This window comes from Amaranthus tricolor, chromosome 7 (assembly GCF_026212465.1).
Source record: "Amaranthus tricolor cultivar Red isolate AtriRed21 chromosome 7, ASM2621246v1, whole genome shotgun sequence".
Lineage (NCBI taxonomy): Eukaryota > Viridiplantae > Streptophyta > Magnoliopsida > Caryophyllales > Amaranthaceae > Amaranthus > Amaranthus tricolor.
The window spans coordinates 28,255,024-28,266,581 of NC_080053.1; the positions used below are offsets into that span (position 1 = coordinate 28,255,024).

Sequence of the window (11,558 nt, forward strand, 5' to 3'; positions counted from 1 at the left end):
ATGACAAGGAGGATACAACCAAAGAGTCTTTCCGCTCAAGAAAGACATGCAAAGGAAGCAAAGTAAGACAACACAAGACAAAAAACATGACAATACAATGCAAGATAAAAAAATTAAGGCTAATAACATGACCAAAGAAACATAAAAGCAATCATTAAAGGCAGAACAATAATCAAGGCATAGGTGACATGAGTGTAGACGTCTGTGACTATCTAAGGTTTAGTACACAAATATGACATCTCCAACTAGTTTTATCCATAGTTCTTAAGGAAACGCAATTCGCTCATGCTATTCCTAATTTGCTTTTCTAACATTTTCTTAGACTTATCGCAACTTCTCTTTCCATTAACCGTGATGCTTTTCTTCCTTGTGATAGGATGTCGGTGGGCTTCCTTTGCACATGTTTATACCATCAAAATCTACTTTAACGTATCTTTACAAAGATAAGCGCAACCCCTAACCTCTCACGAAATATGATTTCCATATTTATCAATCCTAGTGTGTCTACACATGCACCTTAACATCTACATCTCTTCTAAATACTTCAATCATATGCTCTTATGTCTTCTAAACTGGCTAACACTATGTCCCATGCTACACTATGGTGGCTGCTCTTAAGCAATTCAACTTGATTTCGATGCATTACAATTCGATTCTGAGAGTTTCGATTCAAAGTAGAATCATAATTTTAACAACCTTGGTCAAGCGGATTCTTATTTGGATCGTTTTCATGATATTAACTTTTTATAATTTTTATATGTGTGTAGTTTAATATATAAATGAACACAAATTCTTGCAAGAGACGATCTCTTTGAAAAACCATCTCTGATTGGGCCAACCCATTATATATTTATTGAAATATTGTAAGTAGACATTAAAAATAATATAAGTAGACATTTAAGATATTGTAAGTAGGCGTTAAGGATATGATAAGTAGACATTAAAAACAATATAAGTATGCATTAAAAATACGGTAAGTAAGTATTAAATTTTAATAGGCTAGATTTAAGAGATGTCTCTTAAAGAGATAGTCTCTCAAAAAACTACTTGATAAATAAATTAAGTATATCCTATTAGATCAAGGTAAAAACTCAAATGTAAAAACGAAAGAATTATACTTAAAAGTGATAATTGAAACCATGTATAAACTCTAACACTAGAAAGTACGAGTTAATCATAAATCCACTAAAATTTCTCTCGCCGTGCTGTGTTCTTCTCTCTCTATTTTCCTTAATTTTTTTCCCTTAATCCTTAGAACGTAGCAGAATACCTCTGACTTGTTGGATTGTTCTTCAATCCTGCTGCTTTGATCAGTGACATAATTTATCTTTAATGGCGGAATCTATTGCTGATTTGAATTGCCCGAATCTCCAGAAAAACCTTTCTATACTCTCTCCGGATCATGTATGTACTTTTATTTGTCATATTGTCGAATTTGTATTGTTGATCAAAATTTTAATTTTCATTATAAATTTGGAATTCTTTTGTTTAAATTCAGGTTGAATTGGCAAAAATGCTGGTTCAAAATGGACAAAGCCATCTCTTTGATGAATGGCCGGAACCTGGGGTTGATGATGAGGAGAAATTCGCATTCTTTTATCAGGTATTCTTCTCTTTTTTTGAGTATCTGATTTTTCAATATTTATTTGTAAGTTACTAGAATTTACCTTAAAACTTAACTGTAGATCAAATTTTTTTTACCTAGCTTTATGTTACTTCATAATTTAGGAGAAGATTGAAAGTTTAATTATTTAATTTATTTGTAGTTTTTTTAAGTTCGAAAATTAGGATGAAAGTTTGGATTTTTGACTTGTCCATATGTTGGGATTAAAGCTTTGACGTTGGTGTTGTTTATTTTATTTATTTATCTATTTTTATATTACTTATTGTGCTGCTCTTGGGAATCTGTTTTGTGGATTTTTGTTGAAGGGTGTTTTAATGTACTTTGTGGATCTTTTTGTGGAATTTTCTTTCGAAAGTTAAAATTCTAAAACTTTTAACATTACTTACTATGTGGAATATTTTTCATTGTGTTTGACAATACATAAATTTGTTCGTTGAATTTTGTTTTGTAATTTGGTTGGAGAATATAGGAATTTATTCCCCCTTCGGAACTTCTGCATATGTTGAAGGGGCTTATGTGAACGGAAAGATTCTTTGAGGTGTATTCAAAATTTAAAAGCCTATGAAAATATGGAGAATGAGGGGATCTTCTCCTCATTGGTTAAAATGTAGGACCTGATTTTCTTTGGATTTATAACGGTGTTATGGGAAAAAAGCAATCATTCTTGTTTTTGGAGAAAAGGTTTCTTACTTTTTTAGACACTTCTTTTGATGCTTTTCTTTATTTGATTCAAACCCTTTGTTGAGTATTGTTAGTACTTGAATTTGTTAACGGCGTGAGAGGGGAGGGTAGCGATCGCCACTATGAACTTCTCTATGAATATGTAGCCTCAAGGTTCAAGAGTAGTATGTAGACAATATGAGGTTAATCGGATTGAAATGCAAAATTATTTGCTGTATGTATTCTAGTTGGGGTTAGCATTGAATGTCCATTTTAAATATAGGACATGCCTATAGCAGTCCTTGTTAAGCTTTTTTTTTTTTCTTATTTTGCTAATTAATATTTTTCTTTTACTTTTACCTATATGATTCCTTTGCTAAATTGCCTGTATATTTCTTTATGGATTTTGTTTTGGACACCACTTACTATTTTATTTTCAAGGGTGTCGAATGATTTCATAATGGCTTTCTGTTGTTGTATTACTTTTTCTTCATTTCTTTGTATTGTTATTATTTACATCTCTAAATGTGTCCTAACTGTGTTTTTTCAGGTTACTCGTCTTAATGCCAGCTACCCTGGCGGTATTGTTCAATATATAAATAATGCTAGAGAACTTCTAGCGGATTCAAAGGCCGGAAAGAATCCCTTTGATGGATTTACACCTTCTGTAAGTCGTATGATTCATTCTTAGAGTTAAGTTTAGGAAAATTTGAGAATGGCTTGATATTGAGTGTTACTTGCTTTTAATTGTTTTTTACTTTTTGTTCTACTATTGTAAAATGACTCATTGAATTATGTGCTCTTGCTGAGTAGAATATGATGCTTGTTATGAAAGGTCAATTAGAGCAACCTGTTTGTTTTTACAATTATATGGTTCATACATCTACCCTAAAACCTCGCTTGGATCAGATTGTAGGTGGGAGTTACTTAATGACATTGGAGCGGGAGAAATAGAATGTAATGTAATGCATACATGCAAGTATGCAACCATTACATACATGTTAAATTGTTAATGGATTGTGCTCTTGAATGCATACTCATTTTACTTCTTTCCAAAATGTGTGTCAGACTATTATTCGTCCAGCTAGAGAAGCACTCTATTTTCGCCTTGTCCAGGAAGTTGCTTGCTATTTTGCCTGCTAGTTTTTGGGATTTTTTTTGTGTTCTTTTTAAGGTGTATAATTCATAGAGTTGTAATAAGAGCCAACACCAATTTTGTGAATTGCTTGTGGAGACTGCCAGCTGACAAGTTGATAGTATTCATGTAGGTTCCAACAGGGGAAAATCTGACTTTTGCTGATGAGAACTTCATCAAATATGAAGAGACTGGTGTCAAGGAAGCAAAACACACTGCATTTGTTCTTGTTGCTGGTGGTCTTGGAGAACGTCTTGGGTACAATGGAATTAAGGTGACATATCTTTTGCATGTTCAAAACTGTCGCTTCTCAAGGAAATGTGATATGGTTAAAAGCTAGCTGAGTTATGGGTATTAAATTACTTTACATTTGGTAATTTATTATTATTACCATGTTTTATGCTGGCTCGCTCGATGGATTTCGAGGAAGATCTCTTTCAGTTCTCTGTTCAAATTTTGATTCAATGGTGATCTGCATGGTTTTCTTTGCCATAGTTAATTGGCATGACAACAGTTACTTTATTTCGCTCTTCTTTTCATAGATGCAAATTTTATCTTGTTTTTCTTTTCGCATACATTTTTTTGTTGCTTTTTCAATATCATGTAACATTTTTTCTGTCTAACTCTAACAACAGAACCCATTTCTTTAGTTATCTTTTCTTTTCAATCTCGTTTTAACTTCAGAATTTTGTGTTTATTTAGTTGTCTTACTGATCTATATGGATATTTTGCAGATTTCTCTTCCTTCTGAAACATCCACTGGAGCATGCTTCTTACAGCTGTACATAGAGTCTATCCTTGCTCTTCAAGAAGCTAGCTGCAAGCTGTCTGAAGGTTGGTGTTTTTGAATCTTAGTTGCAGAATTCGAATTTGTTTTGAGTTTTCCAAGCAGAATTAATATTTTGGCCAAGATTGGCTGCTGTGGTTTCTGTACTTTGAGATCCTTTACTTATCTTTTATGGTTGATGACCGTTTTGACCTCTATGGTTATGTAACATATCCTCTTCTCAAAATTGTGTCCAGTACCTTATGAAACTTGATCATTTGAGTTGGGAAGTAAAAATTGCAATTGGTTTCTAGACTAAAATAAACATGAATTTTCTACTATAACTGCTTAAGTTTGTCTATTTTTAAGTTTTTATATGAGTGGGATGGGGGGAGTCAAACTGTGCAAATCTCATATGCTTCTTTCCATGTGCCCCCTTCATTCAGTTTGCTTGTTTATCACATTTTGGTGATTTTCTCACTTCTTAAATGTCACTATGAAAGAGAAATAGTGGTTGGAACCTAGGAATCAATGTCTCAAGGCTTGTACAGAGAAGAGAAGTAGGCATAGGTGTTAGCAACTTTAATAAAGCCTGCTATACCACTGATATTCTTCCTCTTATACTTGTTAAGAGAACCTTCTAATATTATTGTTTTTACACCCTTTTCCCGATGAAAACTACTAGTATGATTTACCACTTTATGTTCTTGAACTACTGTACACACTAAAATAAAGCAAAATATGAACAAAGTGTAATTGCACCTTGCTCAGGAAGTTGTTTTTGTTTCAATCTGGATTCAACAACAATGTCAAAGCCTTAATACTGATTATGGTTACATGAATTAAAACAAATCAAGATTGTTGCTAACTAAAAGTATATTGTATTCAACCCTATCCCTATCTATTTTTAATCTACAACTAAGAAAATCAAGTCCAATGATGGTTCAAGGTATATCTCATAGTTTCAGCCAATATTTGGTTGCACAATAGCTGCATCACCCTGATGTAATTGCTACCAAGCCACATTTTTGCACTAAAATTTGGATACAACTAATTTGACAGTTATGACTTCTGGTTGTTTGCATGAAGGCTGTAATCTCTTATTTTTCCTAATGAATATCTGTAACAGATCAGCCCAATTTAGTAACTAAAAACAACTTTTATTGATGACTTACAAGAACCATACAATGGTATGTTCGAGTCTCCCAATAACTCTACTGTTTCCACCTCTCTTTCTAGTCATTTCCTATCCTCAAACATCCCATAATCCTCTCTATTTATAAGATATGGGAGGGAAAATACAAACAAGAAGAAGCTAATAAAAGATTAACATAACAACCTAAAATAACAACTCTAACTATTTATTATTTATTTACTTTACTCAAGACCCTATGAGTATAACGAGTATGACAATATCTATGGGTTTTATGTAGGCGAATCTCACAAGGATATCCCTCTTGCAATTATGACATCTGATGACACTCATGCACGCACATTGGAACTGTTGGAGTCAAATTCTTATTTTGGAATGAAACCAACACAAGTCTCACTTCTCAAGCAGGTAAAGCTTGTTGATAGATACTATATACTGCTTAGACATTTTTTTTTATCAGAAGATTAAAAGGGGACTCTTCCAGGGAAAAGTGGCTTGCCTAGCGGATAATGATGCCAAGATTGCAGTGGATCCAAATAATAAGTACAGAATTCAGGTGCTCAGTAAATTACAAACACCAATAAGCTGTCTTAAAATATTGTTTTTATTCTCTTCCGGGCTAAGTATTTTTGCTATTGATCATGGCAGACTAAGCCTCACGGCCATGGTGATGTGCATTCACTATTATATTCCAGTGGTCTTTTAAACCAATGGTATGTATTTCTCTTATTTCAGGAGATTTATTTGTACCATAAAATGGATATGTCAATTGTCATTTAGTTATACTATTTTTAGGAAGATGTTTGTCTCTCTACTAAAAAATTACTACAATATTATTTTAGGTCTGCTACTGTTTAGAAATATACTTATATACTTTGAGTTTTTTTTTTGCGTTCTGATTAGGCAAGATGCTGGTGTAAAATGGGTTTTGTTCTTCCAAGATACAAATGGACTTCTCTTCAAGGTTATTCATTATTCTCTCCTCCCTCCTTCAAAACCCTTCCCTCGTTTCTGTTACAGATAACAATGTATCTTGCTTTCAATTGTCTGAATGTGCTTTGGGTCAATTTGTACCGATTAGATTTGGGTAATTCCATTTGACAAACTGTATTGTTTGAGATGTCGATGACTGATAATGCATATGAATGGGGATATTTGCTTAATCCAAACATTTTATTATTAATTTATCACTTAATATTTGATAATTGAATCATTTTATTTCACTGTCTTTAGATAGTTTTTATAACATACTCTTGATTTGACGTAGCTATAACATACCTAAAGATATTCATAGCCTCATAGTATGCTTGTCTTCTTTAGACCACCCATTAACTACATGTCACGTGCGCTATCTGTTAAAATAAATTTCACATCAAGTTTTTGTCTTTTCCGGTTCCTTTAAATATTATCACTCATTACAAGGTTAAGCTTGAGTACATCCAAGAATTCCTTAAACTATGCCAAGTGCACTTTGTAGCACTGGGGAAATGTGATGTTTCCAATCTCTTAATATATGTCACATTTTCTTATTGAGTTATCCGTTTGAAATCTTTTCTGGTTCATGCAATAAACGGTGGATCCTATCAATGAATGGATGAAAGTGATACAACTAATAGGGGAAATAACATAGTCGATGAATTTTCCTGTAAATATAAAGCATTTTCGTGCTTGTCTTGCGGATAAAAACAATCAAAATGTTGGAGGGAGTTTAGTATTGTATCCATATGGTATTTCTTCCTTGACAGTATATTGTATGTCTGATTTGATTCTTGGTGTGACAAATCTTATTTCATCAAATCGTGTCTCAACTTTCAATCATGTAATGTTTGTCTTTTGAATGTTTTGAAATAAAGTGTATGTGTTTATAGAGTTTACTTTTAACTTGGACTTGACTTGTTTGGCAATTGGTAGTCTTGTCTTTAACCTTCCTTTTTCCCTCTTGAATGTTGATTTTCATTTACTGGTAAAAGATTTGGGGTCAAGTCGCTGTCAACAGTATTTTATCGACAACCTTAGGTGCTCTTTGTCTTTTTTACCAGCTCATCAATAGAAGTCTGCACGGCTGATGAAGAGCCTGAGGAATATTCTTCTGGTATTGTGATCTTATTTGGAATTTGTGTTACTGTAGGCAATTCCCGCGTCATTGGGAGTCAGTGTCACCAAAAAATACGAAGTTAATTCTCTTGCAGTTCCTCGAAAAGCAAAAGAAGCTATTGGAGGCATTACTAAACTTACACATGCTGATGGTATATATATTAACTTTCTGGATTAGATTTTATCTTCATTTTCCATCTAAGGTTATGATGATTCATTTTGTAAATGCATTTTATTATAGCCAAATCTTAAATCTTCAAAACTTCATTTATTCGTAATTTTGTGATCTGCTTTCCTTCTCCTGTAACTTGTCATTCGTTCTGAACATTCCGTCCCTGTCAATATTTTATGTGATGTTGTAATTTATTTTGCTCCATATTTATTTGCCAAACACTATGATAACCTGCGTTTCTCAAATCCAATTTTAATGACAGGAAAATATCAAAATCCTTTGATGGTCCTGTAATTCTTTTCCACTACTATATAGCATTAACGGCCTACTTTTATCAACCCATTAGTCACATTCTCGTTTTAATTCTGAGAGGGATTGTTTTTCTTTTCAACCTCCTATACCTTAGAGATCTCCGCATCTTCATGCTGAGCAACACTGAACACAAATCCTATTAATCACGTGAAATCATCAATTCTCCAACTCCACCTACCCACTCCACTAGGTCCCCATTTGAGATTATTTCATGGGAGCTAATTTTGATAACAATCCTTGCAGCTCAAAGTCTTGCTGGCAGATAACCTCTCTACTGATGGATTTTCCTCTACTGCATCTATACAACCGGAACAATCATATCTGAAAGTACCAAAAAGTGATTATATAAATTAAGAAAAAAGAAGACAATATAATGATTAAAATTGATATACAAAAGGAATTGAAGTTTATTGATGTTTTTCACTCTTTGTATGGCTAACACCTGTAAAATTTATTACTCAAAATCTACATTTTGTTCTTTCTGCTATCTCCCAAAGTGCGCAAATTATATAGTCTTGCTCCTTTATGTTAGACTCCCATTTAGCTTACTGTCCGATTTAGATCAATTAATCAACATTTTAAGAGCAGTAATCTTTCACATTGTTCCCTCTTTCTGTATTGTTATTTTTCACTCTCTTCTTTCCTTGATCTCTTCTCTCTTCTGTTTTCCTTCTCCATATCTGTAATTTAGGAGACGGAATCCAGTTCACAACATCCTACCCCACACGGAGTGTAAATTTTTGTTGGTTATGGAAAAAAGTAGATCATGAACATAGATGTGTTCCAATTTTATTAGATTATTGTTATTTTCCTTTTTGCATTTTTTACATATGTGAACTAAAAGTAAGGTGTATTTCAGGGAGGACAATGGTGATCAATGTAGAATACAATCAACTTGACCCTCTGCTTCGAGCAACTATTAATCCAGAAGGAGATGTTAACTGTGAGACAGGATTTTCTCCTTTCCCTGGAAATATTAATCAGGTAAAGTAACGGGTTTCTAAATCCCGGTCCTCCCTTTATTTTCCACGAGTGGGTGGTATCTTATCTTGACTATGTGTAGATACGTGGCATTCTATTCTTGTGGTAGAAATTTGAATGTATAGATACTGATCGTTTATCATTAACAAGGATAAGGTTGCGTATATTTGACCCTCAAACCATGGGGAACGTAGGTGGGGGACACATAATGGCATTGGGCCATTGGGGTAATGGAATGGATATACTTACCATTATGAGTCCATTTCAACATTGGCAAAGACATTATTGGGATACTGTGTACTCTTTGCTCATAGTTAGTGTAACATTTTGCATTTGAGCTTTCTTCTGTTTGTCCATTAGCTTTTTGTTCACATTCCTGTACTCATTTTTTTGGTCTACCATGAGATGTTGAACACCTATCTTTAATAGCTTCTAGGCTTTAAAGCATGGTTGGAGGCTAAGAGTCTTAATTATTGTATTTATTATTAGACTGCCTATGCTGAGGAAAGGGAGGTTTAGGTTTTTTGCATTACTTTTTCTTTGCATTGCTCTTCTTTTGACCAAAATGAGATTTCTCTACAGCTAATCTTGGAACTTGAATCATACATGGAGGAACTCAAGAAGACTAAAGGTGCCATTAAAGAGTTTGTTAACCCAAAGTAATACTTTCGAGTCTATGGCTTCAGCTAATTTGTTTGTCATTCACTTTCTTTATGGACATCTCTACTGTATCAATGTGTAGATATAATTGTGATCCCCCTGTTATAGTTGGTCTGACGGTAGTTATCAACTGTTGAACTGTATCAATGTGTAGATATAAGGATTCTACAAGGACGCTTTTTAAATCCTCTACTCGATTGGAGTGTATGATGCAGGACTACCCCAAGAATTTGCCTCCGACCGCAAGAGTCGGGTTTACAGTAAGTTGTCATTTTGTGCGAAAAGAATAATCATTCTTATCATAGAAGATCTTGTAATTTCTTATTCAATTTTTTGTCGTAGGTGATGGATATATGGCTTGCTTATGCACCTGTGAAGAACAATCCTGAGGATGCTGCAAAGGTAAGTCATATTTACATGCACACTTCAAAAAATCGTTTACGTTTAAGCTCTCCAAAAAATCGTCTTTTGTGATCTTGGTCCTATTGAGGGACAATTTCATCAATATGATATCAATCTTTTTCTACTACTGTTGTACCAAGTTTTAAATTTGCGATAGGGATAGATATAGGGCTAAGTAAACACGAATTTTTGTATGTTGCGATTTTTAGCTCACTTAAAATGTTTTAGGGGGGCACTATGAAACAGTTGAAACTAAAATTCGAGAAGAGAACAGTATGGGTTGAGTGCTTTTTTAAGTGGAGGATTCATAGAATCTCTTCATTGAGTTTGACATTAGTTTTACTTCTCTTGGACATGTTTGTTATTGCTACCTCTGCTTAGATGTAACTGTTAACTTCAAATACAACACGCCTATTAAGTCTGGATAAAGAGCATAACGTTTTTCAATTTCGCGTTATTTTAAGTGAGAATAATTGTGCTAAGTCCTATATGGTACTAAAAATGAATTTTGTGATTTCTTTTTATAGTGTGATGTCTTTTTGGTGCTCTGTTTCCAAGATTCAGTTTGAATATGCATTTCAGTCGTTTTGACATGTAATGAAACTAATTGTCCTTCTTTTGGTGAAGGTTCCGAAGGGTAACCCATACCATAGTGCAACTTCGGGTGAAATGGCCATCTATAGAGCACACAGCCTTATTTTAAGAAAGGTAGTTTTCTTTTTGCTAATTGCTCTTTTGTACACGGCAATCCTTGAAATATCTTTTACTTTCGGTTTTTCTACTTGGGGTACAGTGCACTGAAACCTTAGAAGACTCTCGGTTTGCCTCTTTTTGCTGCTTAATTAGTTTCAAATCTTAATTTCATTCTAATGCATCCTTTTCAGGCGGGTGTCCAAATAAGTGATCCTGTAATAGACGTGTTTAACGGGCAAGAAGTTGAGGTATGGCCTCGTATCGTATGGAAGCCCAAATGGGCAATAACATTTTCTGATGTCAAAAGGAAAATTGAAGGAAGTTGTTCAATTTCTCAAAAGTCTACTATGCTTATCAAAGGTCGGAATATTGTCATTAACAACCTTTCTTTGGATGGAGCTTTGGTTGTTGATGCAGTTGATGATGCTGAGGTATGTACTGATTTATCATAACTCGTTAAAATCGTGATTTTCATATGTATGAGCTCAATTCTATCAAACATCTACGCTTATACTCAATTTACGACTCTGATTGTTTATCTTTCAACAGGTAAAAGTGGAAGGTTGTGTACAAAACTCGAGTTGGACTCTCGAAAAAGTCGATTGGAAGGACACTTCCATTCCTGAAGAAATAAGAATAAGAGGTTTCAAAATCAACAAGGTTGATCAACTTGAAGGAAATTTCCAACAACCTGGAAAATACAATCTCAAACCTTGATATAAGAAAACAAATATCCTCCCTTGGATCTTCATTCATTAATAATCAAATTTTAGTTTATTACTCTTTGTTCATTTATTATTGACTTATAAAAATTTTTATCTTCAATTATAAATTTGGATATAGAAGAATGAAGGTTTGGACTAATTTTTTGAACCCTAGAACCCCCCCACCCCCCCCCCCCCCCCC

General features: G+C 33.8%; 1 protein-coding gene across 1 annotated transcript; it reads left to right on the forward strand.

The window, feature by feature from the left end:
- The first annotated feature begins 1,136 nt into the window (after positions 1–1,136).
- On the forward strand, positions 1,137–11,516 carry LOC130818202 (UDP-sugar pyrophosphorylase). Its single transcript, XM_057684270.1, has 17 exons — positions 1,137–1,404; positions 1,499–1,603; positions 2,835–2,951; positions 3,553–3,693; positions 4,154–4,253; positions 5,619–5,746; positions 5,823–5,894; positions 5,987–6,051; positions 6,242–6,302; positions 7,467–7,584; positions 8,776–8,900; positions 9,480–9,556; positions 9,712–9,817; positions 9,900–9,959; positions 10,587–10,667; positions 10,844–11,083; positions 11,202–11,516. The coding sequence occupies exons 1-17, from the start codon at positions 1,333–1,335 to the stop codon at positions 11,367–11,369; spliced, it is 1,836 nt and encodes a 611-aa protein (XP_057540253.1). The 5' UTR covers positions 1,137–1,332; the 3' UTR covers positions 11,370–11,516.
- The last annotated feature ends 42 nt before the right edge of the window (positions 11,517–11,558 follow it).

Bases quoted from the DNA above. Each gene is read 5' to 3' on its own strand.
- LOC130818202 (XM_057684270.1), top strand. From the start codon at position 1,333: ATGGCGGAATCTATTGCTGATTTGAATTGCCCGAATCTCCAGAAAAAC. The intron at 1,604-2,834 runs GTATTCTTCTCT...GTGTTTTTTCAG, and splicing joins AATTCGCATTCTTTTATCAG to GTTACTCGTCTTAATGCCAG. The intron at 9,960-10,586 runs GTAAGTCATATT...CTTTTGGTGAAG, and splicing joins ATCCTGAGGATGCTGCAAAG to GTTCCGAAGGGTAACCCATA.